Here is a 20,233-nt window from a genome sequence, read left to right as displayed (position 1 = left end):
TAAGTGCCCTCAGGGCCCTGCACAGGTGGAGGATGACAAGCTGCCTGTACTCCTCCCACTTCCACACTGAGCTCTGGATTCCCAGCACCCTTGGGTCACCCCAGGTGCACAGCCAGGGCCAGAGGGATGCTCTGTCAGGAGTCCACCCCACACCTCTTCACTCGTCCTTTCCACGAAAGTGCACCCTGCTCCTTCTCAGCCACGGAGGGCACAGCCACCCACTCGTTCAGCAGACTTTACAGGGCATGGGATCTGAGAGCTGCTAGGGCTTGTGCTCTGCCCTTGAGGGGCTCACAGAGTGGGTAGAGGAGCTGGCAGCTGTAGGATGGCAGGCACAGAATGCAGGGTACCTTTGGTAGCAGCTGAGGACCTTGGAAGCAACACCCCCTTGAATAGAAAATGGCATCACTGAGACAGTCATGGTTGGACTCTTTCCTTCAATATGGGTTTATCAAGCCTCTATTACCTGCCAGACCTTGTTCTAGGCTCTGGGAAGTAGAAGATCTAAGACAGAAAAGTACAGACTCTTGTGAAGCTCCCATGACCAGAGCTCTTGGCAGGGCACAGTCACTCCTTCTCCAGTCTTCTATATTCTCCCTTTGCCAAGGGCCAAGCTCCTGCATGCTAGACATGGCTGCTTTCTCAGTAGTGAGAGGCATGAGTCAGGTTTTGAAGGGTCACTGGTAGATCCTAAAGGCTATCCTGCCACCACAGCTCCAAGCCAGAAGAGTAGCTGTCTACCTTACCTTAACGGTCTCCAAAGAAGAAGCCTTGGTTTCTCGGTTGTTGGAGGAACATACCTATGGGTGGAATGTGCCCTTTAGTAGGGGCCATGGCTGAGCTTCCTTGTGTGCCTGGCCACCCACAGGGACCAGGCCAGCCGTCCCCTCACTGGCCCAGGAGCTTGTCAGTGACTTTGCTTTCCTCTCTGGTTTCCTACCCACCTAATCTAAGGCTCAGGAAAGACTTTGGTCAGTGATATGGGGGCTCTGGGCCAATTCCAGCCCATCCCAAGGCAGCCACTTAGAAGGAAGAGTGGCCCTCTGAAATCATCCTAGGCAGAATTCTTTTTGACTTTGGGTATCCGAGATCTGGAGAGAGGAAGGGAGGGGGCTATAGACTGAGATGTGCGTTCCTCATATAAATAAATGCTGGGAACTTCTAAAAATCACTGCTCCTTTTTGCCTGTTCCTTCCAGGTGACAGTTTGCAACCCTCCTTCCCAGGTCTCGAGAGGTCATTTCAGTCCTTCCACCCCAAGCTTTCTGAGGCAAGCCAGAACCCAAGGACCACCCAAGGAAATCCCCCTGCATATCCCTCATGGCCAGGTGCTGGAGCAGACGGAATACTGCCTGGTGAGGCCTGGTGGAGACGGCCTCGAAAGCTCGAGGCCATCCGGCCCTGCAGAGATGGCTTCTGATGGGAGTCAGGAAGCAGAGGCCCCTCCTGTGGGTACCAGAAGCATCCACAGAGGCCCACACCCCATTGGAGGGAAGGACAGGTGCTCGCCAGACCAACAGCTGTCTCCCAGGGCTGGAGAGGACCCTGGAGAAGGGAGTACCAGACCCAGGAGGGGAGAGGAGGGTAGGTCAGAGCCGGCAGAGGAGAAGAAGTCGGGCTTAAAGAAGCTGCTTCTCACTCGGGAGCAGAAGACTAGGTTGCTAGATTGGAATGACTCCAACCCTAAGAGCTTGCGCCTGGAAGCCAGGGTGCGACTTTCCCAGAAAAGCCCCGAGAATGGCCGAGGAGGAGGTGTGCTGAAACCAGTCCGCCCCTTGCTGCTCCCTCGGGCAGTGAGAGAGACCTTACCAGCCCAGAGAGAGGCTCAGGAGAAGATGAGGACCCCAGCTGAACGGACTCCCAGGGAGCAAAGCGTGGCCCCGCCCAAGTCCCCGCTGCGGCTCATAGCCAACGCCATCCGGAGGTCCCTGGAGCCGCTCCTCCCCAATTCCGACAATGGCAGAAAGGCCTGGGCCAAGCTAGAGTCAAAGACTTTGCCCACCAGCCCACCCCACGCTTGCACTCGCTCATTCAACCTTCGGAAAAGCAGCTCCAGTAAAGACTGGGACCAACGGTCCCCCAAGAGAGACATAGCGAGCAGGGCCTCAGCCTTCTTCTCCCTGGGCCCCCCAGCCGCCAGGGCTGCCCAGCCCTCAGCCCTGAGCCCTCCTGACCCTGCCCTCCGCACCCACAGTTTGCCCAACCAGTCATCCAAGACATTTCCTGCACTCGTGTCCCCACCCTGCAGCAAGATCGAAGATGTCCCCACCCTCCTGGAGAAAGTGAGTTTGCAAGAGACCGTCCCAGATGCTTCCAGGGATCCCAAGAAAAAGACCTCACTCTTTTCCTCCCTCAGACTCAAAGACAAATCTTTTGAGAGTTTCCTCCGAGAATCCAGACCAAGAAAGGACCTGCAAGACCTCTTCAGCAGCCCCAAGGGGAAGGTGCCGCCCATGGGCAATGCCCAGCCCCCAGAGAAGCTGGTCAATGGCACCTGTCTGGGGCAGGGGGTCCCTCCTCCTTCTCCAGAGAAAGATGCAAGTAAGTGGCTCTCTCCTAACAAAAGTCTACCGTTCATGCCGGGCAATTAGTTACTGGGTTAACAAGCAGGCATCTTTCATCTCTTTTTGCTTCTCAAATTAAATTCTGACAAAAGTAGGAAAACTTGAATTTAGAAAATTTGAAAAAAGTCTGAAAAAATTAAATTTGAAATTACGTTCTAGAAAGTTTTGGAAGAGGCAAAGAATCAACCATAATTCCACTACTTTCCCACTCACTGACCATATGAATATTTTTCACTATTATACATAAAATTTTATCTTTTAAAGCAACATTATGTCATAGCTATTAAGCCAGTTACCTCATAGTCTACATAAATGTGATATAATGGCTGTAGAACATTCTGTCTAGTGTTTATGTTATTATTTAATGAACTATTTTCTTATCGTTTAACACATATATATATGAATATATTTATATTTTATATATGGTATTGAATGAACATTTTTATGCATATAGCTTTTTCTCTCCTTTGAATTATTTTTTTTAGGATAGGTTCTAAGAAATGGAATTACTAGTTGAAAAGTGTGAGTTTTTTAAGATTCTTAACTGACACTGACAAATTGTTTTTTAAAAGAGAATTGTACGGGTAAAGACTATATAGGTTCTTTCTGTGTTATTTCTTACAACGGCGTGTTGTAAATTTCAATTAAAACAAGGGGAAGGTACCAGTTTATATTTCACCATTAATGAGAGTACCCTTTTCACCACACTGTTACCTGCATTCAGTATCATATTTTTTCAGTGTTGCTATTTTACTAGTCAAGAAAATGGTGTCTCTTTTAAACTTGTATTTTTTTTATTACTAGGTTAAACACACTTATGTATATTTGGCTACCAATGGGACCTAAGGCTTTTTTATATTTAAATCCGATTATAATTTTTCAAATTACAAAATTAATTAATATATCAACAGATCAGAATAATTCAACAATGAGGAAATATTTTTTAAAAGTAACATAATCTCTCATATCCTTAGAGACAGTGTAAACACTTTTTTGTTGTTGCTATTTGTTTGATTGCTTTAAACAAACTGAGTCTACCATCCCTATTGTTGAGAACTTTTTCTTTATTTCTTTAAACTTTAAAAACATTTAACTTTTATTTTGGGACTTCAGTTTTCAAGCAAAAAATTATTTCTCTCTTTTGGTGCTTTACGCAGAAAGCTATACAGATTAACAAGAGACTTTATTTTCAGCCAATTCAGGATTAGCATGGACAGGCTGGTGTATACTACACCCTTTTTATTACATCATAAAGTTTAATCATGCTGTGCATTTTTTGATAGATAATACATTCACATGGCTCAAAATAAAAGGGTACAAAAGGCACAAAATGAATAGTCCTATCTCCCATCCCTGTCCCTGTCTGTCCCTGAGCCGTCCAGGTCCTATCCCTGATGACAGATAGTATTATCAGGTTCTTGGGCATTCTTCCAGACAAAATTTATGAATATATGAGAAAATTTACATATCATATTCTTTCTTTTTTGAACAAATAATAACATGCTAGCATATCGTACATACTTTTTTTAAACTTTTAATTTTATTTTGGAGATCATTCTGTGTTAGTACATAAAGAACTTCCTCCTTCATTTCATAGCTCCATGGTATTCCATTGTGTAGATGTCCCATAATTTACGTAGCCAGTCAGTCCCCTGTGATGGAAAGCTTAAGTATTTTAAAATTTTGTTATTGCAAACAGTGCTACAATAATGAAGAACTTGGGCCATTTGGCATATGTGTGAATTTACCTCTAAGATAAATTCCTAGAAGTGGAAGTGCTGGAACACAGTACATGTGAATTGAGAATTTTGATAGATATTGCCAAATTGTCCTCCATCAAAGTGGTGCTGCTTCACCCTCCCCAGCAGCAAAGCATGAGAGTGCTATTTCTACACTGCAGTGCGCTACCCAACTTTTAAAAAAAATCTTTACCAGCCTGATTACAGATTGAGCATCTCTTCATACATTGAAGAGTCATTTGTGTTTCCTTTTCTGTGAACTGTTGTTTCTATCTTTATCTAGTTTTCTGTTGGGTTGTTGGTATTTTTCTTGATAATATGTAGGGACTCTTGTAAAAGGGAAACTTAGCTTTTTTCTTGTGATATAAATTACAAATACTTTTTCCAGCTTCTTGTTTGTGTTTAACTTTGTTTATGGTGATTTTTGCCACATAAAATTTTACTTTTATATAATAGTTGTAGCAATTTTCCATTTTATGGCTTCTGGGCTTTGTACAATATAATTCAGAAAGAACTTTTTCTAAGTTTATGGACAAAGTTTCTTATTTTTTTACATTTATATGTTTATATCAAGAAATTACCCTAGTATAAAATGTGAGCTATGGATCCAACCTTCTTTTTTTAGATGTCTCTTTGGTTATCCTAAAATAATTTAGTGAATATTCATCTTTTCTTCTCTTATGTGAGATGACATCTTTATCATATATCAGATTCCTGTACTTGGGCTGATTTCCACACCATCTATTATATTCTATTGAGTTGTCTGTTATGTATCAGTTCCATACTGTTTTGATTATCTTCCTTTACATATTTATATATTTAAAAAATTCTGTATTTTACCATCTGGTAGGAAGAGTATTTCATTATTGATCTTCTCTTTCAAAACTTTCCTGGCTCTTCTTGCTTCTTTGATATTCTGTATGGACTGAGCATTAGCTTGCCTATGTACCCCCAAAATCCTGTGAGTACTTTTATGGGATTAAGTTTACAAACTAACTCAGTGAGAATTTACAACCTTACGATATGAATTGCCTTTCCATTTGCCCATATCTTTTTTTGTGACCCTCAGGAATATTCTAAACTTTGCATCATACAGATCTTGCATATTTATTGTTAAGTTTATTACTAGATACGTTTGTTTTTGTTGCTGTTATAAATAAGATATTTTCCATTTTATCCTCCTACTATTGTGTATATGAAATTTATTGATTTCTGTATAGTAATTTTTGACCCATCCATTTTTACTAAATTCTCTTTGCTTGTAAATGTTTTCAATGACTTCTCCTAGGTCCTCCCCAAATATACAGTCATAACATCTACAAATAATGATAATTTTACCTCTTGTTTTTAAGTTGTGTAGCACTAACTTATTTTGTTTCCTAGTTTCTTTGGTTTCCACCATCTCTAGAACAATATTAAGGTAGTGATAATGGTTTCTATATTATATTCTGAACTTTAATGAGAATGCATCTCATTAAATGTTTTCCCATTTAAGCATGGTGCTGGCTTCTGGGTTGACCCAGATATATTTTGAGAAAATAGCCATCTAGTCCTGTTTTATTAAAAGTATTTTAAATCATGAATGGATGTTGAATTTTATTAAATGTTAGCACAATTTGAGATGACTGCATGATTTTTGCTCCATAGTTTAATTAATAGTATGAATTGTGTAATGGATTCGCTGATACTGAACCATCCTTGTATTGCTGAAATAAATACCACTCGGTCATGGTGTCTTATTATTTAATATACTTTTCTGTTCTGTTTGCTGATATTTTATTTAAGATTTTTGCATCAAATTCATAGTGAGACTAGCCTTTAGTTTACTTACATCCTATTTATATGACTTCTGTATGTGCTGATTAGAATAAGTTGGGGTAAATGTGTTTTCCTGATTTATTTCCCACGGAGGGCTGCATTCATTTATATTCATTAGGAAGTGGTGTGACTTCCTTAGCTTGGAACAGAATGGGAGTGCAGAATGGAATTAGGTTAAAGCTGACCAGCTCTGAAAATAGTGCCTGGACCCATCGCATAGAAGAGCTTTGTGTTTCTGAGGTGTTCTTAAGTCAGTATCCTAAGAATGCAAAGATTTTACCTACCCTATCAGATAAGGCCCATTAGTTTCCTTGTATTTCCCTGCCCTCGCCCAGCCTACCAATCACAAATACACACACACACACACACACACACACACACACAGAGCTCACTTTACACTTAACTTCCTGCACACTTCCGTGCAATGGAGAGAGAAAACAGTATTGAAACGGAGAGTGAGAAACTTTCAAAGTTTATTCAAATGGAAATACCTCAGATTTATGATCACTTGAATAAAGAGCCAGCTGAAATTTAATTTTTCTCATTTTTACAACACACCTTGCCAGGTAAATTATTGGTAAACATAAACTTCTCAGAGTCTTTTACTTGGGGGCATAAACTGACTTCAAGCACTTACCAGTGCCAATTTTATACCAACAATTCTAATGCTAATTATTGCTCCTCTATGTAGTTAAACAAAGCACCCTGAGAACCTCTCTTTTAAAATTTTTGTGTAAAATATTTATTGCAGTATAAAATACATGCACAAATATTAAGTACAAAACTGATGAATTTTTGCAAAGTGCACATTTGTGTAATCACCTTGGAGATCAAGATATAGAACACTACCAGCATTCAGAAGACTCCCTCATGCTTCCTCCCAAATATATGTGCCACCCAACAAAAGTGCGTACCATCTGACTTCTGTCATCTTAGATTATTTTTGCAATTTTTTGACTTTATAAATTTGAATCATTCAGTCTTGTGGTAGGCAAAATTCTGAGAGGACCCCATGCTGCCTGCCTCCCATGTTCTTGCCCTGTGTACTCTCGTCCTCTTGAGTATGGTGGAATGTGAATATGGTGGCTCTCACTCCTGTGCTTAGGGTATGGGGTTTTGCAATTGTAATTAAGTTCCAAGACAACTGAGTTTGAGTTCATCAAAAGGGAAATGGGTAGGCCTAACGTAATCGGGTGAGCCCTTAACAAGGACTGGGCCCTTCCCGAAGTCAGAAATTCAAAGCATGAGAAAAACATGGTCCTGCTGGCCTCAAAGGAGTTACCTGTCATGCAGTGAGAGAACTTATGAGCAGGAGGCTTCTAGGAGCTACAACCAGCTGACAGCCAGCAAGAAAACGGACCCCGTGTCCTACAACCACTAGGAACTGAATTCTGCCAACAATCTGAATGAGCTGGAAGAGAACCCTTAGCTGCAAATGAGACCCCAACCCAGTGGACACCTTGACTGCAGCTTTGGGAGACACTGAGCAGAGGACCCAGTGGAGCCAGGCCTGCACTTCTGACCTACATGACTATGAGATAATCAGTAGGTGCTATTGTAAGCTGCTATGGTGTTCACTGCTCCCACAACAATAGAAAACTAATACAAGTACGTGCTCTTTTGTGCCTGGCTTCTTTCACTAAACGTTAAGGGGGATGTATCCATGTCCATATGCGTAGCAGTGGTTTCCTCTTTTCCACCACCTCATTTTATTCGCTTGTATGTGTATCCATGTCCATATGCGTAGCAGTGGTTTCCACCACCTCATTTTATTCGCTTGTATGAATATGACACTCTTTACTGGTGCATTCTGACGCTGGGCACTTAGGTTGTTTTCAGTTGTTTTTATTGTGAAGAATGCTGCTTTCAGCACCCTTATACATAGTGTTTCTGTTGGGTATTGTCAAAGATAAACAAAGCCAGATACTAGTTAAAGTGGTAAGGACAGAGTTTAATTAGTAATTTATTGTTACAGTAGGTAAGAGAGTTCAGTATGAACTGAACTCAGCTTCGATTTTGCCAGAGGTGGCTGGGTGTTTGACAGGGAGAATGAGGGAATAGGGAGAGGTGTGAGTGGGGTCTCAGTAGAGTCAGGGAAGTGAAAAGTTCTACACGGTCGGTTAGTGTAAATGCTGGTTAGGTCAGCTGGGTCTGTTAGCTGGCGGTGATTGAAGTTAGGATTCTATCCTCCCCCAGAAACTGGGAGACTGAGGCCCTATCCTTCCTGGTGATTGCATTTGAAAGGACTGGCTTTCTGGTCCTCCTGAGTGGTAGGAGATACATATACATCTCAAAGGGACGGAAGAAGCATTGACAGTTGTAAGCCCTTTTTAGTAAAGGCTCTAAGAAAGTGTGGTCAGGAGCCTATAGACAGGTGTTGGCTAAAACAAACAGTAAATTCATTTGTCAGTCTTGAGTTTTCTCAGGCAGGTACTTTAAGGGGGACTGGGTTATCCTAGGGATGTGGCCTTGAACTGTTAGAAACTGCCAGTGTTTAAGTCTTTCAGTGTAGGAAGAAGAGGGTGGGCTAAACTATTTGTGTTGAGAGCCTAGTTGCTACGGGCCAAGTTTGAGGTCTAGTCGAGGGGGCTCAGGTGAGCTTGGCTAGAGTATGGGCGAAGAGAGAATCTCTGTCAGTACGTACCTGGGAGTGAATTGCTAGGTCCTGGGGTTAGGCGTGATTGGTTTGCTTTAGTAGGTACTGTCAAATGGTTTTCCAAAGTGGTTGTGCCAATGTGTATACCCTCCAGCAGGAACCGAGAGCTCCCCTTGACCTACATCCTTGAGAACACTCCATAGTTTCAGTTTTGTTTTGTTTTGTTAATGTCACCATTTTTATGGGCGTGTGGTGGTATCTTATGGTTTTAATTGGCATTTACCTGATAATGATGTTGCACTACTGTTCACATGCTTATGTAGATATTTTCTTGTATGATATCTCTATTCAAGTCTTTTGTCCATACTTTCATTATGTAGTCAGCCCTTTCCTTATTGGTTTGTAATCTGTGTAGATTCTGGATATAAGTCCTTTGTCAGATATATGTATATATAAAACATCTTCTCCCACTCTTCCGCTAACTTTTTTCACTCTCTAAAGGTGTTTTTGATAAACAAAGGCACTTATTTTAATAAAGCCAAATTTATCAATATTTTCCCTTATTGTTGTTGATTTTTGCATCCTGTTTATGAGATCTTCCCTATCCTGAGGTCACAAAGATACTGCTGTGTGTTACCTTCTGGAATTGCACTGCCCAATAGGGTAGCCACTATTTCACACTTGAGATAGGGCTAGTGTGAGTAAGGAATTGAATTTTTAATTTTATTTATGTTAATGGATTTAAATTTTAAAACTGAAGCTGTATAAAATATTTTTCTATTCAACTCAACTTTTCTCTTTTGATAGGATTACCTTTCACTTTAATTATTGAAAATGTATTGTCTAAACCAAGATGCGCTCATTCCAAGAAGCTCTCATTGTCTGGTTCACAAAATGCCCCTGGCCAGATGCTCAGCATCAAAGACATAAGGGCCTTGAAAGTTCTAACAAGCCAGAAAAGGGTTGATGTTCCCCTCCGTGGAAAGTAGCACTGGCCTTCAACAGCACAGACATTCCCGTTTGGTTAAGCCACAGCTTACTCTTGGGCTGGGAGTCCTTGTGGGGGAAAGTTGTAGATGTTTACAAATTCAAGCCCATGTTTAAAACCATTCAAGGGCTTCCCTGGTGGCACAGTGGTTAAGAATCCACCTGCCAATGCAGGGGACACGGGTTTGAGCCCTGGTCTGGGAAGATCCCACATGCTGCGAAGCAGCTAAGCCCATGCACCACAACTACTAAGCCTGTGCTCTGCAGCCCGTGGTCTGTAACAAGAAAAGCCACCGCAATGAGAAGCCCACTCACCGCAACAAAGAGTAGCCCCTGCTCACTGCAACTAGAGAAAGCCCGCGCACAGCAACAAAGACCCAACGCAGCCAAAAATAAATAAATAAATATTTTAAAATTTTAAAAAACCATACAAATACTTCCAAAATATTAAAGTTATATCTGAAAACCATTTGTATGGTTCTTTCCGTAAATTTCAAAGGTCAGTAACTATTATTTTGGTGCATATAGCGGGCTGTACCAAGTAATCTCTCCCCTTTAGCATCCCGGCAAATCATCCCAGGTAAACTGGTTATTACTTCAGTCACTTATTTATCACCAGTGATGAGTTTCATTTTGGGAGTGCATGTAATTTTTATAAAATTTACCTTGTTTTCCACAAATCTTTTCCACAAATAAAGGAGCTATATATGAAAAAAAAAAACAAGAAACAAGATGTGCTGTAAGTATAAAATATGCACCAGATTCTGAAGACTTAGTTTGAATGAAATAATGTAAAAGATCTCATTAATATTTTTATATTTGATTACACATTGAAATGATAATATTTTTGAAATTTGAGCTAAATATATGATTAAGGCTAATTTCATCTGTCTGTTTTTACATTTTTTAATGTGGCTACTAGAAAATTATAAATGACATACATGGCTCATGTTGGATTTCTATTGTACAACACTGTTATAGAAGTTTTATTATTTTATCTTTCATGATTAAGTCTATGACCAACGTAAGATAGATTTTTGTATATTCTGTGAGGTAGGGTGAGTGTTTATTTTTTTTCCATGTTGTTATCCAGTTGATTCAGCAGCATTTATTTAAAAAGCCATCTCTTTCCCCCACTTCATCACAGTGACACTTTTGTCATTAATGAGGCAGGTTCATTTTTGAACCTTCTGTTCATTTCCACTGGTTTGTCTGTCCTCGCACCTGAATCATGCTGTTTTCATTATGTGGTTTTATAATAAATCTTCATAGTCTGAAGTAAATTCTCCAATTTGTTCTTCAAGATTGTTTAATATTCTTGGCCTTTTGCATTTCCATATGACTTACAGAATCAACTCATCAATTTCCACAAAAATATTTTCTGGGCATATGACTAGTATTGCATTGACTCCAGAGATAAATTTGGAGAAAATTAACATCTTTATAATAGTAAGTCTTCAAATCCCTGGACATGATACATTCCTAAAGACTTCTGCAATTTCTGTCGGTGTTTTGTAGTTATCTTGCACAATTTTCATTACATATATTCCCTGGTGTTCAACTTTTGTGTGTGCAGTTATAAATGATACAGTTTAAAATTGATTAATTTAGAGACATTTGATAGCTTTAGAATATTGTGTCTTCTGATCTGAGAACATACTATAACCCTCTATTTAGTCAGAGTTCATAAAAATTCTGGTTATAAGTCCTTTATCAGATATGTGTTTACAAATATTTTCTCCCAGCTAGTGGATTGTCTTTTCATTTTCGTCATCCAAAGAACAGCAGTTTTTAATTTGATGAAGTCAAATTAATTAATTTTTTTAATAATTTGAATTAGATTTAAGAAATCTTTCTAAACCCAAAGTTACTAAGGCTTTCTCCTATGTTTTCTCTCAGAAGTTTTACAGTTTTTAGCTTTTGGGCTTAAGTCTATAATCCAATTCTAATTAATTTCTTATAGTAAATAAAAGTCAAAGTTTTTTGCCCATAGATATCCAATTTTTAAAGCACCACTTGTTAAAAAGTCTCTTCTTCCCCCACTGTGTTACAATGTCATCTTTATAGATAATCAGTTGACTATATACGTGTGGGTTTACCTCTGTGCTCTCTACTCTGTTCCATTGATCTGTATGTTTATCCTTATACTCTCTTGATTACTAGAGGTTTAGAGTAAGTCTTGCAAACAGGTAGTGGGAGTCCTCAAATTTTGTTCTTAAAAGTTATTTTGGCTATTCTAGGTCTTTTGTGTTTCCATAAAAATTTTAAATTTAGCTAGTCAATTCCTACCAAATAAGCCTGCTGGAATTTTGATTGGGACTGTTTTTAGTCTCTAAATAATTGGGGAACAATTGATACCTCCTGAGTCTTTCAGTCCATGGAGATGGAATATCTCTTAATTTATTCAGGTTTTCTTAGTTTTCAGTGTGTAGTTCCTGCGCATATTTTGTTAAATGTATCCCTTAAGAATTTCACAGTTTGTTGTGTTACTACTGTAAATGGAGTGGTTTTCTTAATTTTGATTTTCAGTTGCTCATTGTTAATATGTAGAAATGCAATTGACTTTTTCTATTGTCCTTGCTAAAATCACTTATTATTCTAGTAGCTTTTTTGTGAGATTTTCTATGCAGATATTCATGTTGTCTGAAAATAAAGACGGTTTGACATCCTCCTTTCCAGTTTGTATACCTTTTATTTAACTTTCTTTTACTGCCTGGGACCGCCTATACAGTGCTAAATAGAAGTGGTAATAAATAGATCATTATCTTTTGAACCCAATATCAGAAGGCTTATCTTTCTATTTGCTGTAGATTATTTTTATAGGTACTCTTTTTATTGGTTATAACATTATGTGCTTAACATGTACAGCATTATATTTTGACTCCTGTATACACTACTGTGTGCTCACAGCCAGAGATTTAGTTCCCATCCATCACCATACAGTTGACCCTCTTTACCCGTTTTTCCCTCTGGTACCCTCTTCCCTCTGATAACTATTACTCTGTTCTCTGTAACCACATGTTTGTTTTTATTTGGTTTGATTTGATTTGTTCATTAATTAATTTATTTTTGTATTCCACATATAAGTGAACTCATATGTATTTGTCTTTCTCCATCTTATTTCACTTAGCATAAAATCCTCAAGGTCCATCCATGTTGTCACAAATGGCAAGATGTCATCCTTTTTTATGGCTGAGTAGTATTCTCTCCTATACCACATCTCTATGAACGTAGCATAGTGATGAACGTAGCATAGTGTATATATCTGTGATGAACGTAGTATAATGATGAACATAGCATAGTGTGTATATCTTTTGAAATTAATGTTTTGTGCTCTTTGGATAAATACCCAGAAGTGGAATAACTGGATCATATGGTAGATCTATTCTTAATTTTTTGAGGAACCTTCACACTGTTTTCAACTGTGGCTGCACCAATTTATATTCCCACCAGCCGTATATGAGGGTTCCTTTTGTTAGATATCTAACTACTCGGATTTTCTATTTCTTCTTATGTCAGTTTTGCAAGTCATGTTTTTCCATAAATTTGTCCATTTAATCTAAATTTTCAAATTTATTGTCATAAAATGGTTTATGGTTACTAGCTTCCTTTAGTACTCTGTAGGACTTTTTATGCCCAGTATTGGTAGGTGTGCTTTCTGTCTCTTTTCTCGCAGTCATTCTTCGTTGAAGTTATCAATTTTTTTTTGAAGTTATCATTTTTATTCATCTTTTTAAAGAAGAAAAATTTTGCTTTGTTAATTTTCTATTTTATTTCTGCTTTGTCTGTATTGTCTTTCATAATCTGTTCTTATCTTGAGTATTGTCTTCCTTTTTGGTTTCCTTAGGTTCATTTGGTGGTTCTTTTTCTAGTTTCTTGAAGTAGATCTTAGAGCATCAATTCTCAACTTTTCTCTTTTGCATAATGTATACATTTAAAGCTCTAAGTTCCCCTCTAATCATCACTTTAGCTGCATTCTATTCATTTTGTTATACCATATTTTTTATCATCAGTTAATTTAAATTTATTTTTACTTCTTCTTTGATCTGTAGGTTGTTAGAAAGTATTGCTTAAGTTCTAATCATTTTGAAGTGTTCTACTTATATTTTTTATTAATTGATTTCTAGCTTAACCTTACTGTTGTCAGAAGACATACTATGTATGACTTCAGTTCTTTGAAATTTGTTGATACTTGCTTTATGGCTTGGCATATCACCAATTTAGTGAATGTTCCATGTGCTCTGAAAAAAAATTATATTCTCTAGTTATTGAGGATGTTGTTTTATATCCGTCAATTAGATCAAATATATTAGTCGTGTTTGCTCAAATCTTCTATATCCTTACAGGTTGTCACCTGTACTTCTGACCAACTGGTTATAAGTAGAGGTTCCCCCAGTTCCTTCCTTGGGTTCAATAATTTGCTAGTCTGGTGTAGAACTCAGGGAAACACCTACTTACACTTATTAGTTTATTATAATGGATATGATAAAGGATACAGATGAATAGCCTGATGAAGAAATACATCGGGTGAAGTCTGGAAGGGTCCCAAGCACAGGAGCTTCTGTCTCCATGGAGCTGGGGTGCAACACCCTCCCAGCACATGGATGTGTTCACCAATCTGGGAGCTCTCTAAACCCTGTACTTCAGGGATTTTTATGGAGGCTTCATCACATAGGTATGATCGATTATTAACTCACTTTCCAGCCCCTCTCCCCTCTTCAGAGGATGGAGGGGTAGGGATGATAGTTCCAAGCTTCTAATCATGGCTTGGTCTTTCTAGTGACCAGTCCCCATCCACAAGCCCACCAAGAGCCACCTCATTAGAACAAAAGAAACTCCTATCACCTGGGAAATTCCAAGGGTTTTAGGACCTTTTTGTCAGGAATTGGGGTCAAAGATCAAATATTAGCAGAAGCCAGGGGCAGAGACCAATACAGAAAGTCCCTGATTTACACTGGTTCAATTTGAAATTTTTTGACTTTATGGTAATGCAAAAGCCATATGCATTCATTAGAAACCATACTTCACATTTTGAATTTTGATCTTTTCCCAGGCAAGCAATACGTGGTACCATACTCTCCAGAGAGCCACAGCTCGCAGTCAGCCAGGAGACCTGGCTGGTAAATAACCGATACACTTACAGCCTGTATTCTGTACTCAAACAACCATTCTGTTTTTCACTTTCAGTGTAGTATTCAATAATCTATCAATACGTGAGCTAGTCTACCCTTTGTTATAATTAGGCTTTGTTTTAGATGATTTTTTCCAACTGTAGGCAATGTAAGTGTTCTGAGCACATTTAGGCATGCTAGGCTAAGTTACATTTAGTAAGTTAGGTGTATTAAATGAGTTTTCAACTTACAATATTTTCAACTTAGGATGGGTTTATCGGGATGTAACCCCATTGTAAGCTGAGGAACATCTGTAGGTATATTTCTTATTATTTCACACTATCTTACATTTAACAGTCAATTGTCTTTTAAAGAAATTAAGAACCACAAAGAAAAATTATTTTATATTTATCATTTCTGAACCTCTTCATTCCATCTGGTGTATTCCTTCTGCTACAGAACTTTTTAAGACTTTTTTATATCCATGTCAGCTAACAACAAATTATCCTAACTTCTTTCTCCTAAAAAAAACAATAAAACAAAAAAACCAAAAACCTTTATTTTTGCTTCATTTTTTTTTAAAAACAAGGCAGGTAAGGAGAATTTTTTTAAAATATTTATTTATTATTTTATTTATTTATTTTGTCTGTGCTGAGTCTTAGTTGCTGCACACGGGATCTTCATTGAGGCATGCAGATTTCTTAGTTGTGGCCTTCGAACTCTTAGTTGCAGTGTGCATGCGGGATCTAGTTCCCCAACCAGGGATCAAACCTGGGTCCCCTGCACTGGGAGTGTGGAGTCTTACCCACTGGACCACCAGGGAAGCCCCTTTTGCTTCATTTTGAATGGGTTGTTTCACTGGACATAGAATCATAAGTTGACAGATTTTTTTCTTCTTTCAGCATTTTAATGATGTTCTATTGTCTCTTGGCATGTTTAGGTTCTGACAAGATGTCCATGGACATTCTTATCTTTGTTTCTCTGTATGAAATGTATCATTTTTCTCTGTCTGCTTCTAAGATTTTTATCTGTATCTCTGGTTTTTGGCAATTTCATTATCGTGAGGCTTGCTATGATTTTCTTTGTGTTTACCCTGCTTGTGGGTTTTTGAGCTTCTTGAAGCTGTGGATTTACAATTTTCATTAAATTTGCATGATTTGCAGCAATCTTATGTCAACTACGTTTTCTGTTCCTGTCATTCTCCCTCTGTCTCCTGGCACTCCAATCACATGTATTTTAGACCACTTGATATTGTCCCACGGGTCACTGAGGTTCTATTCATTTTTTCAGTCTCTTTTTCTCTGTGCTTCATTTTAGATAGTTTTTATTTTATTGCTATTATTTAATTTCACTGAATATTTTCCTCTGCAGTATTTAGTCTGTTGTTAAACTGATCCAGTGAAATTTTCATTTCAGATTTTGTAGTTTTCATCTTTATAGGTTCCATTTGGTTCTTTTTTTTTTTTTTTTTTTTTTTTGCGGTACACGGGCCTCTCACTGTTGTGGCCTCTCCCGTTGCAGAGCACAGGTTCCGGATGCACAGGCTCAGCGGCCATGGCTCACGGGCCCAGCCGCTCCGCGCCATGTGGGATCTTCCTGGACCAGGGCATGAACCTGTGTCGCCTGCATCGGCAGGCGGACTCCCAACCACTGTGCCACCAGGGAAGCCCCCATTTGGTTCTTTTAAAAATATTTTTTGTTTCTGTCCTTATTCTGTTCGTGTTTTCTTTTTAAATTCTTGAGCACATTTAGAATAACTCTTTTTAAATCTTTGTCTGCTAATTTCATCATTTCTGAGTCTGCTTTTATTGACTGATTTTTCTCTTGATTATCAGACTCATTGTCCTGCTTTTCTGTGTATCTAGTAACTGTTTACTGGCTGCTAGATTTTGTAAATATTACATTTTAGAGTGTCTAGATTTTGTTTCCTCATTTCAAGAGTGTTATATAGGCATTAAAGAATGTTTGGCAGGCAGTAGAGTAACTTGCAGATCAATTTGTTTCTTACAAGGCTGGTTTTTAAGCTTATTCAGTTATGTCTATAATGACCTTTACTCTAGAGCTAATTTATCCCTGTTACTCAAGTGCGATTCTTCTGTCGTCTCCACTCTAATGCCCCCAACATTTGCTCTACCCTATTTGGGTAAAACTTGAACATTTTCCAGTCTTGTGAAAGCTTTAGAGATTATTTACCCTATAACTTTCCAGCAGTTGTCGGCCCAACCTCGTGCAATTTCTCTCTATGCATCTATAATTTATCATTAAGCAATAGACTCAAGTTGACTTTTTTTTTTTCAGTACGCGGGCCTCTCACTGTTGTGGCCTCTCCCATTGCGGAGCACAGGCTCCGGATGCGCAGGCTCAGCGGCCATGGCTCACGGGCCCAGCCGCTCCACGGCATGTGGGATCTTCCCGGACCGGGGCACGAACCTGTGTCCCCTGCATCGGCAGGCGGACTCTCAACCACTGCGCGACCAGGGAAGCCCCTCAAGTTGACTTTTATGCTTATTTCTGAAGTCTGTTTTCTACATAGCTCCTTCCTCTCAAGTACTCTTCCCCACATATTCCAACTGCCTCAGCCCACTCAAATGGTGACCTTTGTCTTCTCAACTCAGTGAATCTGCTATGCTCTGTTTAGGTTCCTCCTACCTGCACTGTGTTCTGGAAAGTGCCTGTAGGCAGAAAGCTACTGTGATTGTAGGGCTTACCTCATGTAAGCTCTGTTCCCACCTTTATCACAGTTCTGTACTGCCTCTTGTCCAGTGTCTGGAAACAGCTGCTTCATATATTTCATCCTGACTTCTAGTGCTTTGTGGTGGGAGATCAATCCCAGAATCAGTCACTCCATTATAGCCAGAGTAGAACAATGCTGCAAATGTTTTAAGCTTGCAAATGAAAAGTAAAGTAGAATGAATGGTTCTATGATGGAAGAGAGTAAAGGGGAAGAGATTCAGGGGTAACTATTTAACTTTATGTAACTTTGCCAGAAGTTTAAGAAATGCATTATATCTGGGAACATTTTCTCCTCAATTTCAAAATAAAATTCAGTGGAAATATTAAATTTATTTTTGATAGAAAAAGTTTCAAATTTAGGTTATTATACTTCCTCCATAAAATGACGGTTAATTAGGCAGTTTTACTAATATTGCAGTATTGTTCGTTGGGATCAATGATGATGATGAAGCAATGGCTGCTGCTTCATCGTCTGGGAGAGGCAGCTGATGATGACGACGACATTTATTTAAGCACCTGCAATGAACCAGGCACTGTGTTAGGCTCTTTATATTGATTACGTTTACTCTTCTACAACAGTTCTGCGAGTTAGACATCATGATCCCCAGAAACTGAGGAGGTGAAGTTAGTTCCTCAAGCTCACACACTAAGAAGGGAATACTCAGTGACTAAAGTACTCAGTGGTGATTTAGTGGCTGGGGCTGGGAAACAGTCTCAGCTTCCCACTAACAATGCCTCCACCGATATTATGCAGCTCCTGATTTTCTCTTCACCTGAGCGTTCGCATCTGGCAAATTAAAGTGGAAAACAGTTAACTCTCTCCCCAGAGAGGCTGTGTTATTATATAGATGTTTTGCATTATTTTGCTTTGAATAACAGCATATGTAAATGTGTTCCTGGAAGTTAAAATTACCCTTAATTTTTAAAACTTGGCCTCTCCCACTGGGGTGAATAGTTGAAAATTACGGGGAAGAAAAGGCAGGCTGGAGAGAATGCTAGTCAGCTTGGAATTGCCTCTCCTCCTCCCTCCCCACCCAACACATATTTCTCTTTAGATAGAAGCTGATGCGGCAGAGTAAAGATTAGTAAATCTCCTATCATGGAGTCCTAGCTGGTTCTGATAGCCAGTGTTCAGGGTGCGTTAATCCAGATATTAATCATTAACTCTGCATCAGGTTGATGTGTAGGGGCAGATGTTCTTGCTGAGAAGAACAAAAGTCTCCTGTGGCACCTGGAACACTTTATCACACGTGGTCCCCAGTCAGATCACAAAGAGATCTGAGCAAACACAGGCACTTTGCTGCCTCTAACCATCTACCTCTTGTTCAGGGGTTGGCATCTCCCCTCGACTTCAGCTCTCCCATGGGCCCTGAATTGTTGAGCCCTCCCTATCTTAAACCGCCTTTCCTGGCATTTGAATCATCACTTCGATGATGTGATAATATCTGCAAGTTGGGAAAATAAAATTGGCATTTGTTTAGCCATAATTAATGAAATATTTATGTTGCATGAGACTATGTGATAAAACCTTAGGCTTAGAGTCCTTTTGCTTCTGATTACATTTGGGATTTTTTTTTTCTATGACCAGACATTCTGACGCCAGCCCTTTTACACTGAGCAGATGTCATGTAGTAAAAATGGGTGCCAGATGCTGTGAGCCGCAGAAGGGCGATTTGTTTAAGAGCTGGCTCCGACTTTTTTGCATTCAATTACTCTGCAGAACGAACCTTACACAAGCATTTAGGTAACTCAGCTAACTTCAGACATGAATTTTACTAACAGATTTCATCTCTGAATGCATTCCTAGCAACACACCATATAAATGGTGTTTAAGGAATTAATTGATTTCTGCATAATACCTTTTTTTTTTTCACATGAAAAGAGAGCTGCAAAGCTCTTGGCAGGGACCCAGAAATGTAATTAACGTAGAGGGCCAAATTTTCAGTTGCCCTTAGGTGCTGCCGCCTCACGCTCATGGCAGGTGCAGTGAGGGGAGGGCAGGGAGGAAGAGAATGGGGGTAGCAGGGAGGAAGGAGAGGTGGCTTCGGGTCATGACGCAGGAGAAGAAGCTAGGAGTTCAGTGAGTTCTTCTGTTCCCATTTCAGGTCCCAAGCACGTCCCCATCAGAGCACAGGTGACAGGGACTGCCTCTTCCACCTCTTCCACCACCACCTCCTCTGCAGATGAAGAATTTGATCCTCAGCCTTCCTTGCGGTCAAAGGTAACAACACTTGGCAAACCAAAGGGGGCCTTGGCTTGCGGGGGCCGTTTACCATCCAGATTTCAGACCCAATGTGGGCTCCAGCTGCAGCAGTTTCATTAGGAGGATCACGTTTCATTGCATCTGACAGCAACCGCTCTTTTTACCTGGAACACCCTAAGAATTACCTTTTTATATATATTTTTTAACTTTTAGGAACTTGCCTTTCTCAGAGATGTCAAAGTGGGAAGGGGGAAAAAACAGACATATTTACTTGAAACCATTTGGTGACTGCAGCTCTTAAAGTGGTGATCCAACAAGCAAACCATCGAAAAAATTAAAACAAGCAGATGTGTATTTCCCTAGGGGTAGCACAGCTTCATTTAAGAAGCACTAGAGGCAGATTGCATGGAAAACGTTATGTTTATTCTAATCAGAAATGCGAAATGAACCATGCAGTTGCATGTAGGCTCTGAGGATCCCCAC

At 39.5% G+C, this 20,233-nt stretch overlaps 1 protein-coding gene across 1 annotated transcript in view; it reads left to right on the top strand.

Moving 5' to 3' along the window:
• Window positions 1-20,233, top strand: part of MICAL2 (microtubule associated monooxygenase, calponin and LIM domain containing 2) — a 219,157-nt gene that overhangs the window by 162,193 nt on the left and 36,731 nt on the right. Inside the window, exons 31-32 of the mRNA XM_060159652.1 lie at window positions 1,199-2,540; window positions 19,653-19,768. Coding sequence (XP_060015635.1) covers window positions 1,199-2,540; window positions 19,653-19,768 — 1,458 coding nt within the window. The remainder of the gene's footprint in view (window positions 1-1,198; window positions 2,541-19,652; window positions 19,769-20,233) is intronic.

Source organism: Lagenorhynchus albirostris, chromosome 9 (genome assembly GCF_949774975.1).
Source record: "Lagenorhynchus albirostris chromosome 9, mLagAlb1.1, whole genome shotgun sequence".
Classification (NCBI taxonomy): Eukaryota; Metazoa; Chordata; class Mammalia; order Artiodactyla; family Delphinidae; genus Lagenorhynchus; species Lagenorhynchus albirostris.
This window is presented reverse-complemented; position numbering and strand designations above follow the sequence as displayed.